Genomic DNA, 24,594 nt, shown 5'->3' on the forward strand with positions numbered 1-24,594 from the left:
TGTAAGATTGGCATTATTAAACCCCAGCTCAGGGACATGGAGTAACTTGCCCCCAGTCACACAGTATAGACCCAATATTCTTTCCAGCATCACCTGCACTCACAACTCTCTATCATAGACATGCAATTGGCCTTGGGTGGGAGCCTATCACCGTTACTCTTTTAAGCTCTCCGGGGCTCATACGCAGCCGAGATGGAGGAGTGGTGGCTGAAACCGAAAAGAAAGCTTGCCAATGTCCATTGGAAAGAATCCTTTCTCTCTACACCCCCACAACATACATATGCAATAGCCATATCATATGTGGGCTTCTCCTCTCCTCGCTCCACAGGGGACAGTGCTGTCGAGCTGGCCTGAGGTTTGAGCCCACGTAAATCCCCTAAGCTCTATGCTCAAGGGGAGATGATGATTTAGTCACTTTCATATTTAGCCTTGTCTCCCTGGAAAACTGTAAACTGTTGTAAGGGCTGTTATTAAGAGGATATTTATCAGCATTGTTGCTATAATTTGCAAGTGGAGGAGGAGGCTGTTTGTGCTTGCATGGCTTCCTCCAGAGGGAAAGACAAAATTCTCAGGAAGCTCATTTAAAGTTTCCTTAACTTTTTTTTTCCCCCAAAATGACAGATATTCCTGGTGTCTACTCTGTCATTGCCTGTCCTGATTCCTGATTTTGTATTTTGACCTTGCATATCCTATGGCTAGTGCCACGAAGCTGTAGTTCTGCTGAAGAATGAGGTCACCATTTATCACCCTTCATGTTTCTGTGGCCCATGCATGGAACCTCTTGCACCCCAAGCATGAAACCATCTCACCACCTCATGGTGGAGCTCATGCTCCAGCAGGGTTGTGTGGGAGAAGCAATGCCCTGTGAAGATCAGAGAATGGGCCAGCCCAGAGCAAAGGTCAGGGAATATGCTACAGGCCAGCCCAGGATTTCATTCTCCAGCAGCTCCCAGCTCTGACTACAAACACTTTGCTGACCCTTCTTAATGCATTTGGCACCCTCCTCTGTGACATAATAGTATATACCTCACAGATGGTTGTTGTTGTGAGGTTTAAATTAAATAATTTGTAAGTGCCCCTGAAACCTTGTGATTGTGCCCCTGAAACCTTGTGATTGTTCAATAAATGTTGGCTACTTGCTTTCACCTTACTAGCGGTCAGACTCCATGTAAATTCAGAATATTTTGTGAGAAAGTAGAGAAAAGTTGCTCTTTTTAACCTCAACTTTGAAAGTTAGGGTTTTATCATCAAGTTCCCCCATTACCTAATAAAAACTATTACATTTTTACTCAGTTTTAAAGTTTACAAGTCATACTCACATAGCTCCTATGTCGTTTGATGCTGTCTCACTGAAACGTTACTATGAAATTGGCAGGACAAGTATAACTATTTTCATTTTATAGGAACAGGAACTGAAGTTCAGAGAGGATAAGGTGGCTTTCTAAAAGTACACATTCAAGATCAGAACCCAAGGTTTTGCAGCTAATCCAGTGTGTCTCTTACCTACGGTCTCAGAACTATGGCCATGGCAGTCCCTCTGCCTGCCATAGCCTTCCTCTCGCCATTTTTTTTTTGTTTATTCTTTTTAGCTATATTGGGGTATGATGAATGTAAAATATTGCACACATTTATTTTTTAATATTTTATTTTTTTATTCATGAGAGAAAGAGCAGGGGTGCAGAGGCAGAGGGAGAAGCAGGCTCACTGACAGGAGTTCAATCCCATGATTCTGGTATCATGACCTGAGTGGAAGGCAGGCGCTCAACCAACTGAGCCACTCAGGCACCCTATTGCACATATTTAATATATACATCTTGATGAGTTTGGACATATGTATACACCTGTGACACTGTCGCCATAATAAAGAAGCTACACATGGCCATGATCTCCAGCAATTTCCTTGTGTTCTTTTGTGAGCTTTTGTCAGTTGGTTGGTTGGTAAGAACACTAACATGAGACCGTTTAGTTCATTAACTCCTAAGCATCTTCCAGCTTTCAACTTGACTATTACTTCCTAGCTACCACCAGCCCCTCATCATGCCCCATGGCCCCAGGTGTTCTCCTGGTATCTTCGGCATCTGCCCCACCACCCTGCCCCATCCGGGTGTTTGATAGAATTATTTAAGAACTTCTTTAAAAAATAATGGACTTAGGGTTCCACTCAAGACCTCTTCAGTTGGGCATCTATTCTTTTTAAAGTTTCCCAGGTGATTACTAGAGAGTGTAAATCCTACAAGGGCAGTGACCAAATGTGTTTTTTCCATCTTTATGACTATAGCACTACAGCATCTTGGCAATACTATTAATTTATGATACTATTATTGCTTACTGAGTGTTTGATCAATGCCAGGTAGTATGATAAGTAATTTACAGACATCTATTTCAGTTAATTCTGCTACCCACTCTGAGGAAATCATTATTATCAGTGTATTTGAAAGAGTAGGGACCTGTAGCTTGGAAAACATTTCGTGAACACATCAGAGATTGTTTTCACTCGGAGCCCCTGATAATGCACCGTAGTTCATGTTTCCTACCTGCTCCCATGCTAATAAATGGGATTCCAAGAAAGTGGTTGTAACGGATATAATAAGAGACTCTGGGGGAATCAGCCTTCGGGCACATATTTAGACATCATTTCTAGAAAGTAGAGTCATAATGCAGAATGTCAGAAGAACGTGGGGTCAGCCAGCATGGCCCCAAGGGGCTGTATCCAAATCCCACAAATAACATGGTTTAGTTGCTGAACCACCAGAAAATTGCCTAAATTTTTCCTCATAGCCTAATCTCATTTTTCAATTAAAATGCTTTTGACTGCAAGTAACAGAATTAAAATGACTTAAACATGAGGAGTTTAACTATAATTTTTCTCTTGTAGATAATCCTAAAGTGGGCGGTCCCAAGATTGGCTCAGCCATTTAACAGCCTCGTTAAACCCTCTTGTGCTTCTTATCTCTCTACTCAGCCATCTTTGCATGGTTGGCAGTGTTTCTCTTCACTGTCCCGGGTAGGCTACAGACTCTCCAACCATCACTTCACTTCATGTGAAAACATTCAAAAGCAGGAAGGGAAGGGCAGACTCTCTTCTCTTATAACAGAGAAGAATCCTTCCCAAAAGCCGCCCGGCAGACTTCTTCTTCCCAAAAATAGGTCACACAGCCACTGCTGGCTTAAAAGCAATCTGGGAAAACAAGTAACAGGTGGCTCTTTCTGATGAAGTGGAATTCACCAGCAAGAAAAAGGAGAGAAAGAAGTGATTGATGTTTAAACAATCAGTAGTCCAAATACTCTTCATTTATAACACTTAAGGGCTAGAAGAAGCTAGATTATCCTTCCGATTCATTTTTAAAGCAAGTTTAACCCTGTGAATTCAATGTTGTTGAAGAAAGGAACATGTCAACTCTCGGGATCCCAGATGTCTATACCACTGAGATTGATTTTGATGACAAGGACATCAGATGGTGGCTCATGCTCTTCTCTCCTGTTTTTAGGTCAACAGTGATCTCATTTACATTACAGCCAAGAAAGATGGCACTCATGTGGTGGAAACCGTTGATACCACCCACATTGGGAAATTGATTGTGACCAAAGAAGTTGGAGGAGATGGCATAAAGGATATTACTGATACCTACAAATTCCAAGAAGGTAACTTACTGCCACCGAATGAAGGTTTCTTTGCCCATATTTGTTTAGTACCTACCCACTGTCACTATGAAATGTGTTCCGGAGAATACACTAAAAACTTTCATGAGGGAGACACCTCACACCCACTCCTTGTAGTTTCCTTTGTTTGTTTGCTTTATGCAGAATTCCCCTTCACATCGCTTGTGAAAACATTTTGGTTTAAAGTCATGTCTATTTTAATACAGTATAGAATGTGTTCTTATTCACAATGGAATTATCTTAACTTTAAATAGTAGAAAACATTGTATAACTAATGTCATTTTAGTTCAATAATAGAAATATGAACGACCATTCACATCTGTTTACAAACTATGTTCATGTACATTGTTCCACTGAATTATCACAGAAGTCCCTTGGGATAGATAATACAATCTATCCTCAACAGGACCATGAGATCCCACTAATTCAGGCCAATTACATCACAGGCCCATTTCCATGATAAAATAATGTGAATGTTAACAATGTTTATTGCGTAGACCGTTTCAAAGGGAGCTGTTGAGTCCAAGCCCATTTCAGTCAGTCCAGGGACCTACTTTATGTCTGGAATTGCATTTGGTGCTGGGGATCCCTGCTGTGAGCAGGACCCAGTTTCTGTTCCTGGAAAAGTGATAGGATCATCATTTGGAGGAGGGAGGTAGGAGAACAAAGAAGAAAGACACTCAGTCCAACCAGAAGATTCAGAAAAAGCAGAGCCAGGTAAGAGGAACCACAGATTACAGTTAAAGAAACCTAGACAGGGGCTTCCAGGCATCGGGAACATGACCAAAGACATCCTGGAGGTGTGAATAAATTGGGGTGTTTAGGGTCCTGTAGCCATTTCTAAAATACCCAGTCCAGAGTGCCAGTGTCCGGAGACAAAGCTGCCCAAGGTCAGTAGTGGAAAGGAGGTAGAGGAGCTTGGATGTCTTGATGGGGAACATGGAGTGTATTTTACAAATGATTCACCAGCAGAGGTTGTTAGGAGTGGCATTTATTTTAGTGAATGGATAGAAATGACAAGTAATTAGCATATACCTAAATATTCATCAGTATTCCTGAAGTGCTAAGGAGTGCAGAATTTGTTTTAAATATTTTAGACAGTCTCTCTGCTCTTATTTTAAAAAGCAATTTGCACTATAAAGAGAAAGTTTGCTGAATTGAGAATTCTCGTGCGCTGTATTAGAAATTCAGGATTTTTGTCATCTGAACTAGTGAATCTTTGCTGTATTTCTGAAATGGTTCATTCTTTTCTCCTGTTGGTTACCATCCATTGCACAACATAGATAGAATTTTTTTTTTGGCTTTTTCCTGAAACGAGAGTTTAACAAAAACATAAGTACAATAAAACCAAACAAGCAAATAATGCCCTCTTGTTATAATAAAGTTACAGGCAAAAGGATTTGGAAAGGAAAAATAAAAGTTTTTTAGAAAAAGAGAAAGAAAGACATCTGGGTGGCAAGCGTCTGCCTTCGGCTCAGGTCCTGGGATGGAGCCCCGCATCGCAGCTCAGAGGGGAACCTGATCCTCCCTCTGCCTCTGCTGCTCCCCCTGCTTGTGCACTCTCTCTCTCTCTCTCTCTTTCTCTCTCTCTCTCTGATAAATCAATCAATCTTTTTAAAAAAGAGAAAGGAAAAGAAACTAGCTGCAACATTCCCTCATTTATTCATTTGTCCACTCAACAACTTGCTCTTAGCCATGCACCATATTCAGAGTATGGTTGTGTAGGGATGAGATATACAGTCCTGCCTTCCTGTCTAGCTGGAGAGATGAGCAGGAACCAAGCCGTCACTGAGCTATGCAGCAGGTGCCCAGAACAGGGCACAGAGAAGGGAGTTCCAAGCCAGACTCTGGATTCTGAAGGACATTTGGGATGGGCTTGCCGAGACAGAAGGAGAAACATGCATTGGCCAGGTGAAGCATGAGGAAAGAGTTCTCCAGAAAAAGGCAGCCCAACAGGGATTTTGGATAAGCTCCTGGTGTGGAAGAAATCCTAAGCAGACAGTGTAGACAAAAGGGAGGTGACCCTGCAGGGAGCCATCCAAATAAGCAGCTGTCTCTTCTAAAGCACACAACAGAATGACATTTTCATTAGCTGTCTTCCATGGAGGTGGCGGTGAAGGCCAAATCAGGGCCCGCTGTCAAAAGAGGAAAGACCAAAAAGCAGTCCACAGAAGAGGAGTCGGGGCTTGACCAGGGGTGGACGCCTGATTAAGATAAATGAAAAGTGCCAACTCTGGATGAGGAAGATATCTGAGGTTCAGGCTTCCAGAGTTTGGCAAGAAGGCAAGTTTGGCAAAAGGTGGATAGTATGGGAGTCTGGTCTAAGCACAAGAACCCCTAAATCTGCATAGATAGTTATAAGAGACACCCCATACTGTTTCTGGGCTGGAGTTTGATCCCAGGAGGTTAATTAGCCTCTTAATCAAGAATGGCAGCTGCATTTTAAATTCTGACTCTACGAATGACCAAGTGGGGTGCTATTTACAGAAGGATGCAGAGACCGTGCCTGAATCTGGGGGGAATCACTGAGTGATTATAGACGTCGCCACGGGCCCCTGGGAAAGGCTGTCGGCATCCGTGGTCATGCATTTGTCACTCTGATTCTCATTATTGAATCTCTCATATAATTTCTCTATCCATAAATGCTGAATGTGGCCACTAAAGTGTGGAGATGAATAAAAACATAGAGAAGAAATTATTACCAGATTCAGGAATTAACTATTTTAATTAACTAAATTGTGGAAAGATCATTTTTCACATGGATGAACTAAAGCTTAATATTAATCTTATACCTTTTTTTTTCAAATATGTAAGATTAGGAAACTATAAAATTTTGAAAACCAGAATTCTTAAAACTTCTGCAGCCATCTGTCTTCTTTTATGATGGTGTCTGGATCCCATTTCCTCTTTGTTCCATCAATTATTCCCTCTGTCACTTGTATTTCCATCTCTCCTTCCCTATTAGCTCCTTCCCATTCACTTTCAAACAGAATCAAGTGGGGGGAAAAAAAACATGCACAGCTCTTTTTCAGCCATATATTCCCCACCAAATATGCCCTGTTCTTTCTTCCCACTGGCCTTCACAGCCAGGCATCTTGAAAGAGCTCTCTGCCCTTGGTGTCGCATCACATGCCTTCACCTTTCGTTTCTTGCCTACCATCCTCTGAGTTCTGCTACCAGCTGTAGATCCTTGAAGCTCCTCTTCTCGAGGCTGCCAGGACCACCTGATTGCCATGTTGAATAAATGTTTGCAGATCTCAGCTTGTCTGAGTTTCCCCTGCCTTCTGATGCTACTGCTGGGCCCCGAATCTTGAAATTCTCTCTTCTCTGTGCTCCTGTGCCATCACTTCTCCTGGTTCCATTTCCATCCCAACCTATTTGACTCTTTTTTCTATCCCCTTCTGCAACCCTAAGCTCCTCTTTTTTCCCCTCACCTCTAAATGTTACTTATTCTAGGCCCAGCCCTCAGGCTTCCTTCCTACCCGCTCTATGTTCTTTCTCCACGGCTGGCGTTATAGTCACATCTCTAGGGATCACCTCCAATCAGTGTCTCTGGCCCAACTTCCCTATTCAGTTCCACATTCCCCTAAGTCTCTTCCAGAAACCTGAAATCAACGCTTCTGGAATGCACCTTCCCTCATGTCCTCCCTTGCCTGAATCTGTTGCTCCCACTTCAGACCCCAGGGAAGAGAATCACAGCCCCCCACACCCACCCACCCACCCCCACCCCCACAAATTTAGCAAATCGAGAATCAGTCAGGCAGCAAACCCTCTAAACATCCCCCTTTGAAATAGTTTGAATTCATCTCCTCTCTCTATGCTGTGGCCACCCTCTGAGAATTCAGTGGTACCGGGCGTGGAAAGCCCTTAGCATTGTGCCTGGCACAGAATAAGTGTCCAATAAAGTTAGTTTCTGCTCCTGCTAGGAATTCTGTTGTTACTACGATACTACTACAGTAAGTCGGGGCATGAGTACTTTCTCCAGGCTAACTGCTGCAACTTCCCATTTCCACCTTTCCTCCACATCTTCTCTTTCCCTCCATCTAACCTGTGCATCGCTGCTAAAGTGACATATTTAAAATATGTCATTTGTGCCCGTTACTGCACTGCTTCAAAGTCCTTGCTCTCTGTTGCCTTGAAGGGCATTTCAATCAGAGCTCACCAAGCTCTGCTATTTGCCTTTTGGGCCCCCCTCCAGTGCACCTCCTGACCACATCCACAGGCGTCCCAAGCACCAGCCAGGAGAGCTGTGAACAGTCCTCCAGAGACCCAGGCTGCCACTTTCTTCTTTCCTTTGCTCTCACTGCAGAGACAAAAACCTCTCCAAGGAAACTTCCCTGGCTCCACGTGGTGTTGAGTGTCCCCCCCCCTCTTCCCTGACACACATGCAAATGTCTGACCCAGCTTCTGTGATGGACACATGCATAGTGATCCCTCTGCACTTGTCCCTGAGACCTGTGAGGGGTGCACTGTGCTTCTCATCTGAGCCTACCACAGTGCTTGGACATCATAGTGTCTCAAGTAGCACCAAATAGTCAAATGAATGGTACTGCAGGTGGCACTTGCACAGGTGAATTTAAATGCACATCACACATCCCAAACTGAACTATTTAATATCTATCATGAAGATGAAAGTTTTGTCTCTGGATGAAAGCGAAGTGCTTTTCCAAACCTTGATCCTTCAAAGCCTCTTTGCCAGGCTGGTTGTAGGTGCTGGGGACATGGAGATGGGTCCCAGTGGGGAAAATAATGTCATACAGTGTCAAATGCTGGGAAGAGGACAGAAAAATCAGGTAATATGTTAGTGAAAGATGACAGGCCTGGGCTTGGGGACACATTACACAGGGTAATAGAAGGGGGGCTCTCGGAGAAGGTGACATTTGAGCTAACACCTGAGCAATGAGAAGAAACTTAACAAACATAAAAGGGCATTTTCATTACATCCGGGTTCACGGAAAGATGCTTTTGACCTTGCTCCTGGAAGCCACAGAGGAACCTCAGAAAATATAATCTGGCTTTAGATCATTCTCCCACAACACTAAATTCATGGCCCTGAATTATGTAAGATGTCAGAGCATAAAGCACAAGTGCAGAGAGACGGGAATTCTGCAGAGCTCTGGGGAAACCCTGATGTGCCTGCCTCCTTTCTGGGCCTGTGCTTCTTGAACAACTGCCTGGCAGCTCCTGCTCCTGCAGGCTGGTCCCCAGAGGGGAGCCAGGGGCTCCTCTGTCTATGACACAATATAAAGTCTCTCGTGGCTCACCACAAGCCTACCACTTGCCCCTTCCCCTCCTCTGGGTCAGCCCGGCCTCTCTCCCCGCAGGTGGCACCTCTCTGACCAGGGCCTTACTGCTAGTGTTCCCCTCCTGCATTTTGTCTAAATGCATATCTGGTCCCCATCCAAAGTGATAATCAATAATGCTCTCCCGAGGAGCTGTTGGCCAGGTGCTTTCTGCTAAAATACTTACTGAATTTTCCTTGTCATAGCCCCTCCTTCCCGTGATAGGGAGATAATATCTCCCTCCTATTGATCTGCAAACATGTGCTCTAGCCAATGCTTGTCCTAGACCAATTGTTCCTGGCACACTCTTGCAATCTTGACAATCAGAGAAATTGTTAATACACACACGCATATTCATGTTTGTTTGCAACAGCTCCTGGCATTTTCTGTCTTTTCAGAGCACTAGTAGCTGCCAGTTCTTATGCATACACTACCTCTAAGCCTCCTAACAACCCTCTGATGTCGGTGCCTTCCCCCCCTTTTTTTTTTTTTTACAAACAAGGACTTGGATGGTAACAACAGTGTCTGCCTTGTAGAGTTGTCCAAGGATTAAATGAGACAATGCCCAATATGCACTTCACCATGATACCTATCACCAAGCTCGCTCTCCGTGATAGCTGTTGCTATCAATTGACTTCTTCATCTGCATTGCATTTCATGGCTAAGTAAAGTAGAAGACATTGTCTTAAAATTAATGAATTTAAAAGCTCATAGTTTTATTTCCAAGTGATTCTTTTTTTGCTAGCCATTCCCATGACTAGTTTTTACAAGTCCAAGAATTTGCCTCTGTGTCTTCCTCGATGCACTAAGATGTCCCCAAAGGTATTCAGGTGGTAAACAGAAGAGAGACTCTCTCCATACCTCCTCAAACCCTGTGCCCTCAGCTGAGCCTTTTGTCCAGGGCTCTGTAAGGAATGTCAGCCCAGCATGGAGCCAGGGCCGAGCTCTGAGGCCTGACTTGTACCTGTATTTCTTGATTCCACACCTGCACAAAGCTGCTGTTTGATTCTTCCAGGGCTCACCCCTTCTCCTGTCCCTACCTGCATCTCCTCCACCACCACTCTGAAAATCCCACAGAAGACCTTTTCCTGAAAACAGCACACACATCTCAACTGCATTAGAATTTTGGTGTGCCACCAGATGCCAATAGGTGTCCCTCAAAAAAAAAAAAATGTGTTCCATGTCACATGAGTTTGGGAAGTCTTGTGTTATCTAAGCCTCCTCACCATGCTCAATCTCGGAGCATCTGATGGGCTATAATCAACGCAATGAACATTTGGAGGCACTAGACAACCTGGTGCTCCCCAAGGGAATGTGACCTTAGAGCCCTTGGGCAGGGAGGGCTTATTAAGGACCTGCCAGGTCTGAGTGTATGGGGCAGTGCACTATTTGGGATAAAGGGATCTCTACACTCTGCCGGGGGGCAGATGGCAGCAGAGGAAGGAGGAGAAGGCAGGACAGTAGCTACGCAGGGGTCAGCTCAGCAGGAGCAAGTGGGACAGGCCCCGGTGGAAAGAGAGACAGATCTTATCAGAAAGATCCACGAATAGGAGAAAACTCATATAGCACAAGGTGGAATGGCAGGAAACAACTATTGCCAAACTCTTTGCTTAGAAAGCCTCAAATTCTAGCTAGGATTTGAGGAGAGAAGCAAATTGACAACCTATTTGTGTCAGCTGCCGCCTATCATGCCAGGGCCAACCACAGAAGGAGCAGCAGTAGAAAGACCACCCAGAGAGCAAGCCCCTTAGTACCCCCCTTTCAGATAAGCCCCGGCGATGCCGCCTAATTCTTCAAGCCAGACAGGTCATAGTTCTCTGGAAACCTGATTTTGCAGAATTGGTAACATAGGAATAGTGATGAAACCTGTCTGGAAGGGCAGTGGCGTGGCTTATGGAGGCAACCTGACGAGGACACCGCACGGTGCCCGGAGCGCAGTGTGTTTATTAATTTCTCTTTGATGGATTGTGTTTCTTTCCCCCCATCATTATCTCTGCATCTTTCCTAGGCCAAGAAGAAGAGAGGCTGGCCCTAGAAACTGCCCTGATGTACGGGGCTAAAAAGCCTCTCAACATCGAAGGCATCCTTAAACCGAGGTCGGATGTGGACATGAATTTTGACGTGGAAAATGCCGTGCTGGGAAGAGACTTCAAGCTCACCATCACCTTCCAGAACAACAGCCCCAGACGTTACACGCTCTCAGCCTATCTCTCAGGCAACATCGTCTTCTACACTGGGGTCTCCAAGACGGAATTCAAGAAGGAGACATTTGAAGTGACACTGGAGCCCTTGTCTTGTAAGCTAACGGAGGGGGGTTCTTCTCCCGGGGACTTTTCTCTGCCTCCCTGTCTGGCTTGGTGCTGTCACTCAGTCATAACTTCCTGTCAGGGGTGCACAGGAGGCTCAGCCGGGTAAGCATCTGACTCTCCATTTCAGCTCAGGTCATGATCTCAAGGTCTTGGGTCGAGCCCCGATTCCAGCTCCACACTCAGCAGGGAGTCTGCTTGGGATTCTCTCTCCCTCTCCCTCTGCTTCTTCTCTCTCTCTCTCTTTCAAATAAATAAATAAATAAATACACCTTCCTATCAGTTAAAGTTCTGGCCCAGAGCTCAGGAACGTGAACCACATAGGGGAACCTCCTTTCTCCAGAGGAGCCTCAAGTTTCATCTTCATCTCTCATGCATAGAAGTGAACAAGGAAACTTTCAAAGCCTAGAGCCCCAGGAGTCATGAAAATGAAAGGTAACTTCTTGCTACTCAAAGTGTGGGCCAGAGACCTGAAGCATCAGCATCCTCTGGGAGCTGGTTAGAAATGCAGACTGTCAGGCCCCACCCCAGATCTGCTGAACCAGGATCTATGCTGTAACAAGATCCCAAGGGGATTTTAGTGCCCAGAAAGGTTTGTGAAGCATCTGTGTCAGAAAGCACACTGGCATCCCTTCCTGCAAGTCGGGTAAAGTTTTGGGGGGCTGCCCCAGCAGGAATGATGTGTTTTGCTTTACCATTTAGAAGGTAAGAATTGAAGCTCTGCATTCAGGCCATTTCTGAAAACTCACCTGCTGATATATTGGGATGGGGGGAGAGCCCATCCTTGGGAGAGGAGACTGGAGACTCAGGATGCGCTTTCAAGAGCCTCTGAAGGGCTTTGTTCTCTCTGCCACTTCTCATGGGATCCCTTTCTTGTCCTTATCCTATCCATCCTCCCTTGAATATTTGCCCTTCCAAAGCATCTCGTCACTATAAAAATGCAGAATATTTTAAGTAGGCTTGGGCTCATCAAGCCTCAGCTTGCATTGAGGATTGCAATTTTGGTCAATCTCGTATCTTGGAGTACTAGCATGTAAGGGGCACAAAGGATGGTCACATAATTGGTAAAATGAGTTAACTAGGAGAAACTAGTCTCCAGGTCATGCATATCAAGTTAGAGCAGGCTGGAAAGGACCTGAACACTTCAGGGCACTGGATTTCTGTTGACCTGACATGTGGCACAGTAAAAGAAAAAAAAAATTTAAAGGTGTACAAATAATAAGCTTTACAATGTGGAGGCAAGCAAGACTTGCCCCCAGGATGACCAGCTCACACATCTCAATTGTTTTCAAGCTTTCTGGAGTCAGTGGCTATCCCCAGCTGCAGTGAGCACTCTTGTGAGGCTTTAAAATGATATTCCCAGAAAAATGCAGAACTATTCCTAAACATCCTAATTCTAAGAAACGTGCCCACCTTAGGGGAACAAGTCTCCAGAGCTACAGTAATGTGACTAACAATTAAGAAATCACCGTGGGGAAAAAAAAAGAAATCACCGTGGGTTTTTGTTTTTGTTTGATACTAAGAGATCTAGCACTTTTCCTATCCCTCAAGGTAGGAAAGGTACTACTTAAAGACAAGAGTAGTGGGTATAAAGGCCTCAAAAACTGAGCTTTGGAATTAGACAAATCAGGCTTTTAAGTGTGACTATGTCACCTTCCAGCTGTGTGTCCCTACACAAGTTACTTAAGCAATCTGAGCTCTTCTCTGCGTGAGAATAATACCACCCATCACAGGGTTGTAGATTGGTTCCCCAAACCTTTATTGTGAGCTTAATGTCTAGATGCTGTTTTGTGCTAGAGACACAGCAATGAACACAACAGAAACGCCAATCCCCATGGGGTTTGTGGTCTTAGGGATAGGGCTGGACAAATAACAAAGTGCCATTTAGTATAGTTACACACATAATAAAGAAATATAAAGCAGGGTAAAGGAAGGAGGGAATGTGGATGGGGATGGGGTGGTCAGGAAAAAGCTCTCTAACGGGGTGACATTTAACAGAAACCTGACAGAAGGAGCAAGCTTCACAGCCAGAAGAAGCTGTAAATGCAAAGGCCCTGAGGCCAGAGCATGTTTGATGTGTTCGATGAGTAGCAAGGAAACCAGAGTTGGGAGCAAAGGTGGCAAGGGGGAGTGGTAGGTGGAGACCACGTAAAGAACTGTAGGCCCTTGTAGGGACTTTGGCTTTGATTCCAAGTGAGCAGAGGAGCCATTAGAGGGGTTGAAGCAGAAATGAGGCATGATCTAACTTAGGCTTAACTATGCACCGTCCTTTCCCACCTCACAAGAGTCCCATCTCTCTATCTCCTCCACCTTTTCTCCCTAATCCAATAAGAAAATGGGCTTCTATGAGCTAGAGGGCTGGAATGGCATGATACATCAACCCTCTCAGTCGCTGACCTCGGGACAGCTGACCAGGTGGAATGAACTGTATGCAGATTGCAGTTTGCAAGCTAAAATAAATTGCAAAAAATAAAATAAAATAAATTGCAACACATTGCAGAAAAGCCACTTGATTCTAGACCTTGCTCAAGCAGGTCAGAGTACACTCCTAGGAGGCTCTATTGCAAAGAAAGTTCTCCAAGTAGAATGGGAGGCGTACTTTCCAGATTGATGATTAAAGAGAATGTGTGGGCTAGAGTCAGCTTGGAAGATTTGAATAACTTAAACCTTCCAGTACCTTCAAAGGTGCTATCGTTTCCACCTGGCTATATTTAGTTTTCTTTGCTTTTTGGAAAAAGAGATGAGGCAGCTCCTGTCTGTGTCTCCCTCGGCTTTCCCCAGACACAGTAAATGATATTGGCAGGAGCCCAGCTCCACCACTCATAGAATGAAAACCTATTCTTCTTTCTCTTGCCACGTTTAATAAACTTTATCTAGAACAATTTCTTGTGCAGTGGCAAAACACAGCACTTACATAACATACTATTTCAGGAGCACTGTTCTCTTGGGCTTGGAAGCACAGCCCAGTTTCCTTAGTGCTATGATTTAGAGAATGTTCCACCCCAGAGAATAATGTCCTGGTGCCAACATTATAAAGGTAGCAAAGGCCTCTGTTAAGATTGGTAGAAAGAAGTCAAGCATATCTCGCCAGCCTCAAGGAACCCAGTGGTCAAACACAGCCTACCCCATCCCACCCCCACCCTGCCCCGGTAATAATCAGAGGAAGTCTGGGTTTTTATTGCTGCTGGAGGCAGCTAGAGACAAAACACATGTTCTTCAATGCATACCATTTGCCACTCCATCCTTTCAGAGTTCAGGTCATGAAAAACAGGCCCCTTGGGCTCATCTGAGGTTGTACCCAGTCAAGGGATGGAGTCTTATGTGTCTGCACGATTAATTGCCAGGGGAGCCACGGAGGAAGTAGGATCCAGGCTTGGGCCCAAAGAAAGCAGTATGAACAGGTCAGTCAAAAAAGCAGAATTGAAGGGCCAAGGTTAAGCCAAGATCCTCCTGTCTCTGGGAGCTTCTCAAAGTGGAATATGCATCATGTGGACATCTTATTCAACAGCAGATCCTACGCTGGGGTGGGGTGTCAGAGAACCTGCATCTCTTATGAGCTCACAGGTGACGGTCTGCAGACCACACTTTGAGCAGCAAGGGCCTGGATTGGAAGGGCCATACCTTCCACGTGAACCAAGACTTCTACAGAGCCGATTCTGTGGGGAGCCTCCTGGTTGTTGGAGCAGTGCCTCCCCACCCCAGCTGCTATTGAAGTCAACTGAGCAACTTTTAAAATAATGCCTGGGTCCCAACCTCCAAAAGTATGATTTAATTGCTCTGTGGTAGGGTTCAACAGAGAGGGTTTTTAAATGTCCCCGAGTGACTGTGATATATGGCCAGGATTAAGAACTCTTCTGTTAAAGGGCTGGAGGCAGTCACAACACGTACTCATCTGTGAGGAGACGTTGAAGCAGATGTTGAGCATGGCCTGATGCACCCTTGCCTGTGGGCTGACAAGTCAGGGGACCTTCTCTGAGCTCTGGCTCACCCTACACAGTACCTTGTCCTCATTTCAGGACTGCTGCTCCCTGGGGACTATCCCCTGCAGCTATAGACCATGGGAATCTCGCCTTCAGTAACTTCCACAGGGAGGAGGAATCTTTGGCAAAAGGCAGACATTGGACAGGGAAGCAGTGGCGGAGATGTTCGATTCGTGAGCGTTTACAGAGCCTGTGTTCCATGGTTGGGGATGGAGGTGTGAGCCACCCATCTCCCTGCTGGGTCGGCTGTCAACGCAGCGCTAGCACCTGGCTCTGAGCAGGCACAGCAGGTGCTACACCATGGCCACGGCTCAGCCTGCAGAAGAAGTTGGCCCTTTGCTCTTGAATCCTGGGCAGTGGGCAATGAGAGAGAGAGAGAAAGTGGGCAGTGCAGCGAACAGAACCTCACTATTGTACTCAGAGCCACAAGATAGTATTCCCGCCCTCGGCCCAGATGGTGAACGGAGGAGAGCCTGGACCACTCCCCAGACTCCAAATGGCATCCTCACTGGCCTGTCCTCAACACAGCCAGCATCAGTGACCTGAGGAAACAGGCATTTGGCAGAGAGGTCTTTTTAAGTTGCAAATAAGAAGGGGGTGGGAGAGCTGAATGCCTAGGGTAAAAAAATAGTTTCAAAGGCTTCTTTTAAACAGAAAAATCATGTAAGATTGGTACAGAAAAAGCTGGGAAGAACATGTGGAGCACTACAAGGAAAAGGTTTAGGTAGTTGACAATTTTGCTCAAGGGTGGCCCACGACCTAGGGGAGATGTTTCTTGTTGCACGAGGGGAAGGCACGTGGACTGCTGGCCTGAGTCTCACTGTTCCATATCTGGCATCTTGGAATTGTCCCCGGTCAACTCAAAGCAGCCACAGGTTAAAACCTCTCGGTCCTTGATTTTAAACATCTCTGTCATGGCTTTTGCATTTTCACAACAGCAAAAGCACTGTTTGGAAAGAATTGACACGTTTTCTCTAGTAAGGCTTTACTGAATATTAAATTTCTAGCACATTCTTGTTTTACCTAAGAAGCAGGAGACTTTGTTGTGGATTGAGTCTGTTCCATTCGCCCTTCCTCTTTGCTGTGGTTCTGGTGGATGCTGAGCTTCTGTGGAAAACATGGGGCACTCGAACAAAGTCAAGCAGATCTAAACCAGGTCCTAATGCCCTGTGTGTTTGTTTCTCTTCCTGCCAGTCAAGAGAGAGGAGGTGCTGATCAGAGCGGGCGAGTACATGGGCCAGCTGCTAGAGCAAGCATACCTGCACTTCTTTGTCACAGCGCGTGTCAACGAGTCCAAGGATATTCTGGCCAAGCAGAAGTCCACCGTGCTGACGATCCCGCAGCTCATCATCAAGGTCAGTTTTACCATCTCAGGCAAGAGAGAAAGAAAGGCAAGTTGTTGATTAGACACCCAGGCTGAGTGTGTGTGCATATGCGTGTGTGTGTGCGTGTGTGTGTGTGTATGAATGTGTGTCCTGCTCAAAAAAAGGGAGGGGGAGCTAAGATCCTCCTGTTCTTTGAAAGAAGTAAACTGCCCTATATATAGACACACACATATAACACTTTTCTCTCCTCTCCAGATTTAAATATATAGATGTGGCTGCAGATATAAATATAACCTGTGGGTATAAACATACTTGGGGAGGAAGATAAGGATGTGTAATGGATACAGATAGAATTTCAGTGTTTCCAGAGTAAAGTGGGTCAGGCATGTCATGAAATGGAAACCACTGGAATAATCTCCCACCTGCATTTGGGACTGTTGTTCATTGAGATATAACTGTATACAGTAGGATGTACACATTGAGATGTCAGCTTGGTGACAGTGAGTTTTTATATGTGTCTACACCTTGCAACCACCAGACAGATGAAGACATAGAGGATTCCCAACACTCCAGAAAGTTCCCTCATGCCTTTTCCAGCCAATAACTCTTTCCCCCCATCACCAAGATAACCACCTTTCTGACATCTATCACCATACATTATTTTGCCCATTTGGCTAGTAGTTTTAATGTTGTCTCTCCATTTACCACAAGAAATCTTTAGCCAAATGGTTCAAAGAAACTTGGCAGAAGAGGGCTGAGGATGAATGGAAATGAAAGCCAACTATAGCAACCTGTTGGCTCCCTCTTTTCAGGACCATTGACAACATGGGTAGCCACACCCTGAGACACCTTCCTGTCCTGTGAGCAGAAACCCAGGCCTCCATCCATGTCCTTGGGGTATGACACCTTATGTCAGCCTTAATCAGGAATTAGAGGCCTTCCCAAGTTGCTGGAGAACTTTGTTTCCCGAAGTATTAGCATAGATCTTAAGCTTCATTCTTCTAAAGTGACAAAGTTTACCAAGTTGAGCATGTTTTAAATGAGGTGACAGGGGTAGAGGGACAGCAAGCCTTGGATGTTAAGAATCATTTGCTGTGAATCATTTGTAAAGCTAATGACTGCTGTGTGGCATTCGGCAGGGCAGCTGTCAATGGGCCTAGCACTGTGCAGATGGCACTTGACTACCGTGTAATGAGTCACCCCAGGCCGAGGCTCACCCAAACACAGACAAGTCATGCCCATTGAGACAGAGAGCCCAGGTCCTTCATTTTGAGAAAGGCGTAAGTCATCACAAGGGCTTCCCTCTCAGGCACCGCCCACGGCCCATCACAGCACCATCCAATAACAGGCCTTAGAGGATAATTGAAAAATTAGGTCGTGCAGGGTCTGCTGGCAGAACAGGAAACAACTGCAAGTAGAGGGTAGCATAGGACTCCTCCAGAGGGGCCAGTAGTGCTGTGAGAATTCAGTAGTGTAAGGTGCTGGTACTGTAACCAGCCTCCCCCAAACAATGACAGGTGCTCCCTGGGAGGCCTGCCCCACCTGAGGCAGGGCCTGCATGCTCCACTTCATTATGAACCAATGACCTGTCCCTCTGAAGGGGCCAGGAGACAGCCCCTCCAAGCTACGGGATGCTCAAGCCACAGCATAAGGTAGAATTTAATTGCACCACTGACAAAAAACCAAATGTATAAAGGCAACTAATACTTTTCATCTTTTAGACATTATTGATGTGAAGGATTGTTGGTTGTCTTCTGGATTTACTTAAGGAGCAGTGAAAATCCTCTGGGGGCAGAATGGAAATGCCCTCTGCCACACAAATTGAGTAACCTGGGAAGGGGAACTGTCCTTTAAAAGTTATGTTGTTGTTTCTTTTTTTATTTTTATTTCCGTAAAAGTATGGAGGATGTTGTTCCTGGAGGAAACTTATTTAGAAGTAGGGTCATTTGAGCAGAACTCCAGCCTGAGTGAAATGGAAAGCTTGGCTTCTGCCCAGTACTGTTTATTCAGGAAAGGAGGCAGGAGCATCCTCACCTCAGCTGCTCCTAAATCACTAACCCCATTAATCAGACCACCCCCAAGAATGAACTACATCCAAAGGAGGGAAGAGGTGCTCCTGGATAAAGCACCTCACACCCTAAAAGCCACTTGGATGGCACCGAGCTGTGAGGGGCTCTGAGTCCAGAAACTCTGGCTCCTGGGCTGAGCTCCTGAGATGCTGCTTGGCCTACTGGAGATATGATCTTCCTGAGAGTGACTGAGGAAAAGAAGGAAAAGAGGAAAAGAAGACAGAGAGAAAATGAAGGAAAGGATAACAGGGGAGAGGAAAAGGAGAAGATAAAAGGGAGGGGAGAGAAAAGGGAAGATGGTGGAGGAGAGGAGAGAGGAGAGAAGAAGGAAATGGTGGGAGAGAAGAGGAGGGGAGGGGAAGGATGGAGGGAGGAGAGAAGAGGAGTGGAGACAGGAGGAAAGATGGGTGCTGAAGAGAAGGGGAGGGAAATGGGAAGGAGGAGGAGGAGAGAGGCGGAGGGTAGAAGATGGGAGGAAAGAGGGAGAGAGGAGAGAAGAGGAAAGAGAGAGAAGCAGAGGAGGAAGGAGAAGGGAGGAAGGGGATAGAACTGGGGAAGGAAGAAGGGATAGGAGGAGAGAGCAGAGAGGAGAGGATGGGATGAAAGGGGAGGGAAGGGGAAAGAGAGAAAAAAGAAGAAAGAAAAGGGTGTAATCAACTTTTGCTCAGAAAACCTCAGGGAGAAGGGTTGAATGACTTGTCTAAAGCAGGAGTTGGCAAGGGAGTAAAGGCCATGAAAGCACAGAAGCCCAATGGCTCAGAGGTCCACAGTTACCTGGGACCCATGTTCTCAAATTCTAGGAAGACGTTAGAACCGTCTGTCAATCTCTTTGAGCCTGGGTCAGGCCCACAGCAGACAGACCCTCTCTCTGTGCTGGTCACTGTGATGAATGTGCTGGGCACGGGATGACCCCACGTGAGAGATGAAGGGTTAAGAGGACAGGACCATCCCGCCCGTTCATTTTGGGGCAGGAGAGGTATGAGACCAGCACGTGGTGATGACAATGACGGCAACTAGGAGCCATTGAGCTCAGGATTATTGTACTTCTCTTGAATTTTCTTAGTTAAGCCTCATGACCATCCTAGAGGTGGGTATTATTGGAGTTCCCATTTTACAGATGAGAAAACAGAGTGGATGGTAGCATCGCAGTCGAGACATGGGCTCTGGGACCAAACGCCCTGAGGTCAAAGCCCACTTTCTCGCGTGTATGAGCCTGGACACATCACTGAATCTCTCATAGCAACTGTTTTCTCATCTGCAAAATTGCCATACTCACCTCATAGATTGTTGTGAGTATCTAATGAGCTGATGGATACCTAATGCCTGATAGACAGTCAACACCGAGCATGTGGAGGCCGTTGTTAGTATGGTCACTATTCTCTCCATGAACGACTTGCCTGTGATCATGTGCTGGTCAGGGGAGGACTGGAGTCTTTCTGACCAGAAGTCCATGCAGATAACCCCAAGGCTATACTGCTCTCACGTGGGAACTCCCATGGAAAGTGTGGCTTTTTCAGGGAAGAGAGATCACATCAGGTTGAGGCACCACAACTCAAGTTGGCAGAACAATAGATGATCCTCAATGAATGGATAACATCTCAAGCTGCAGACATGGGCGCAGAGACCACTCCAGAGCTAGGAGCAAGTGGGAGCCAGGGCAAGGAGAGAGATAGACAGCTTGTGGAAAGAGCGAAAAAGCCTTCCCCGGCTGGAGTCGAGGCTGGCAGCAGGAGATTAGTGAAGATAAACCTCTGTCCAAGGCACTGCCTTCTTCCGGGAGTCCCCAGCCTAAGCCTACTAGAGTGGCCTGACAGCCAGTGTGCTGCTGTCCTAAACTTGCTCCTCTTTTAGAGCAAATAACGGTCAGCTTGGAGCAATATTGAGCCCTCATGTCTGAACCCATGTCACTGTCAACCAAAGCAGTTAGGGTCATCGGACACGTATTTCCATCCTAATGGACCCTGTCTGGTACCGCATTTGTCCCTGTGAAAACAAAAATTGGGACTTGGTTAAATTGTGCTCCCAGTTAACTATTCTCAGCACCCACCATGCATGAGTCATAGTGGATGATCTTCATGTGGAAAATGGCAGAGAGAGAGACACTCATTAAACTTTAATGAGCACGCCTCTCTTTATTTGTGCTATCAAAATATTTTGATGAGAAAAGTATGTTTTATTAAAATCAGACACAGAGTTTTTCTCATGTGTTAATCGTTGTAAGAGTCAAGAAAAGACTTCTCCATTTTGATTTTTAGTGAACAGCTACTTTTTTTGGAGAGGATGGAGGCACAGAGAGACTCTGACTGGTCTCCAGGCTAGAGACTGGCTTGCCTGCAATCTGTGGCATATAACATGGGAATGGTCTTCTGGTGGGTTTCTCCCCTTCTCAGTTAGCAGTGAAGGTTTCAGTTTTCAGGTCCTCTAGCCAACTAGAGTGAGAACACCAGGAGGGACACTGAGAGTCCCTACTGCAGAGAAGAAGAACATAGTGGCTAGAGTTGGATCTCCTGAGCTCATAATCCTACATGGGCTGCTTCAGGATCATTATTCAACCTCCTCCTACGTAAGATGGATCCAGTAAGAGTACTGGCCTTGTTAGGTTTCCAGGAGGGATCACTGAAATAATCCCCATAAAGAACCTACGGTAATCCTAGTACATACTCAACCACTTGTGCCTGGCCACCATCTTTCTTTCTTTCCTCCCTCCTCTCCCTCCTCTTTCTTCCTCTCTCTCTGTATGTCTCACACACACCCTCTCTTTGAACCTCTGTGTCCCCTTTTTCAGAATGAATAACACACTAATAATTATTCTTATCCTTCAGTACAATCATATGCAAAACTCAAAGTTGTGAGCATTAGCATCAGTGATGCTTGTGAGAATGCTTAGCCCATACCAGGACCTGGTAATGAATGTCCCCTGCCTCCCTCCCTGCCTGGTCCCATCCATGCCTGAGAAACCAGCAGGCACACCCCTGAGGATTGCTCAGGGTAGCATGTGGCCCTCTGGCCTATAGCGAACATAACCTCACCTGGTGGCGTCGACTCTGACCACAGGGTGTGCAGTGTGTGCACTGTTCTCTGTGGAATGTTCGTGGGAGGGAGACCACTCTCAAATGCCCATGAGACTGAGAGAGAAGAGGCATTCACGTGTCCCTCAGATGACCTCCATTCAGTACCTGAGAAATAAACTCTTCCAAGTGTCATTCTAAAACAGCTCATTAGCATTATCACATAGAACACATCCTACAGCCTTTGCAGAACATCACAAAACAGTGATGGAACTAATTTTCTCATAGAAACTAGGGACAATTTCGCTAGGAGAAAACATAACCACTTTCTACATGTGTGATTAAGAAAATTACAGGGATCCCTGGGTGGTGCAGCGGTTTGGCGCCTGCCTTTGGCCCAGGGCGTGATCTTAGAGACCCGGGATCGAATCCCATGTCGGGCTCCCTGCATGGAGCCTGCTTCTCCCTCTGCCTGTGTCTCTGCCTCTCTCTCTCTCTCTCTCTCTCTGTGACTATCATAAATAAATAAAATCTTTAAAAAAAAAAAAAGAAAAGAAAATCACAACCATGATCCCTGTATTTATAGCAGCATGATTTACGATAAGCAAGATATGGAAGCAGCCCAGGTGTCCATCGACTGATGAATGGATAAAGAAGACACGTGTGTGTGGGGGGGGAGGGGTGTTCGTATGTGTATACGATGAAATATTATTCAGCCATGAAAAAGAAGGAAATCTTGCCATTTGCAATGACATGGATGGAGCTAGAAAATATGAGTGAAATAAATCAGAGAAAGACAAATACCATATGATTTCACTCATATGTGCAATTTAAGAAACAGAACAAAGGGGAAAAGCAAGAGAGAGACAAACCTAGAAACAGTCTCTTAACTCGAGAGAACAAACTGCTGGTGACCAGAGGTAAGGTGGGTGGGGGGATGGGTGAAATAGGTGAAGGGGATTAAGGAGACCTATTGAGATGAGCACTGGGTGATGTGTGAATTGTTGTAAACCTGAAATTAATATCACACCATGTGTTAACTCATTGGAATTAGAACGAAAACTAAAAATTTAAGATAAATTTAAATTACAACCAAGAGCACACATTTTTTTTTAATTTTAAATAAAAAAATTAAAACTTAAAAATTTAAATTTAAAAAATTTAAAACTGAAATTGAAAAAAATTAAAAAATTTTAAAAATCTTTTAGACATTTAAAATGAGAAAAACATTTTTAACTTTTTAAAAAAAAATTTTTTTAATCTTTTAAAACATTTAAAATGAGGAAAATTTAAATTTTTTAATTTAAAATTAAGAAAAAATCTTTTAAACATTTAAAATGAGAACAATTGACTGTTTCTGAGCTTTTTTTTAATAGCATTTTGACATGCCTCACTGCTCCCCCACCCCGAGGTAGGCCCAGGCCCCACCGGTGTAGGTGTTGGCCAAGAGCAGCATGAGCAAGATGATAGCATGCATGTGCTCCTTGCTGATTTGTTCTGTTGGCTGAAAGAGTTTTCTTCCCTTTGATTCTTCCCTTTTAGCCACTCACTCTTTTATACAACCATGTATTCAATTCACTCAACAAATAGTCATTTGGTGCCCACTTTGTAAATAAGTTGTAGCAAGTGCTTAAAAAAAAAAAATCACCAGAGAAAAACTCAACACCGAGAACATTTTTATTGACTTTTTCTCTGAAATGGGGAGAAACTGCTGATTTTCCTTCTAGCAGTGCCTGCCCTAGGTCAGCTCCAAAAGTGCTGCCGCTCTGTTCTCGCGTGGGTGGGCTCTGCAGTGCCACAAAATAGCAAAATTTTGTTCTTTTGTTCTTTTTTGTTTTGGCTGAGTAATATTCCATTATATATATATATATACACATATATATAAAGCCTACGAAGGGAGGTGATTCACAGACATCAACAGGCAGAGTGTCCAGCAGGACTAGCACTGACTGGCAGGGGCCCCAGCACTGTGGGCTTGCAGCCTTGAGGGTAACACAGGTCACACAGGAAACATCCCCACCGCACCGCCCCCCCATCCCCTCCCCGGGGTGTGCCAAGACCTTCCTCGGGGCCTACACCTGCACTGCTGCAGACTGCAGCCTGGGAGTGGGGGACGCAGAAGGGGGACCAAATCCAACCCACTCAGTACTTGCCACACCATGCGGGGAGCAGCATCCACCCTGAAAAAGAGGTGCCCCTGCATAACTTGCCCAGATAAACCCCAGCACCGGTGTCACATTCACATCTGCTCTGACTTGAGACACATCAGCTGTTTTTAACCGGAGCTCACCCTCTAACTGAGGTTAAGTGTCGAATCCTCTTCGTTCCCCCTCTGCTCATGCCCCCAGAGCCACAGGCTAAACCAGAGCAGAGCGAGGCAGAAGGGTGCTGGGGAGAGAGCCTGAGCCCTGCTCCCCAGCATCCCAATTCATAGGCCTCTATCCTGCAGGGGAAGGTAAAACCGGGAAGCCACTTGGGGAAGGAGCACCCCAACGACAGCCACTGGGTAAACTGTGAGACTTACCTGCAGTTTCATTTTGTTCTGTGACAGCCTACACATCTGAGACTTTCCAGCCAGGAAAAAAAAAAAAAAAAATGAGAACAAAGACTCTGTGTTCTAACCGTCCCCTGAACCCTGACCCATTTTTCCCTCCTGTGTGTCCAAGCAAGTATGTTTGTCTCTTCCAGCCTCCCTTGGGTCGCATGTCTGAATCACCAGGACCATAGGTCACCAGGGAGACTGGGACAGGGCGTGGGGACCTGGGCTTTTCCACTTCTCTTTCCAGTGTGGGTGGAGGCTGGCAGCTCCTCTCCTGGTGGCTCTTTACTCCATTACCTGAGAAACCGTATCCACATCACTCTGCACAGGAGAACTTACGGGTGAGGAGGTTCTCGTGCTCATGCTGGCAACATAATATTCTCCCTTTAAACATCAGGTGCATTTAGATTCAATAAATGCCATGA

The 24,594-nt window shown here is 45.5% G+C and overlaps 1 protein-coding gene across 1 annotated transcript in view; it reads left to right on the forward strand.

Moving 5' to 3' along the window:
* The window catches only part of F13A1 (coagulation factor XIII A chain), a 159,502-nt gene that overhangs the window by 120,617 nt on the left and 14,291 nt on the right, over positions 1 to 24,594 (forward strand). The window contains exons 11-13 of the mRNA XM_041771892.1: positions 3,489 to 3,642; positions 10,951 to 11,238; positions 16,423 to 16,583. Of these exons, the coding sequence (XP_041627826.1) occupies positions 3,489 to 3,642; positions 10,951 to 11,238; positions 16,423 to 16,583 (603 nt within the window). The remainder of the gene's footprint in view (positions 1 to 3,488; positions 3,643 to 10,950; positions 11,239 to 16,422; positions 16,584 to 24,594) is intronic.

The sequence above is a fragment of the Vulpes lagopus genome, chromosome 10, assembly GCF_018345385.1.
Source record: "Vulpes lagopus strain Blue_001 chromosome 10, ASM1834538v1, whole genome shotgun sequence".
In the NCBI taxonomy this organism is placed as follows: Eukaryota; Metazoa; Chordata; class Mammalia; order Carnivora; family Canidae; genus Vulpes; species Vulpes lagopus.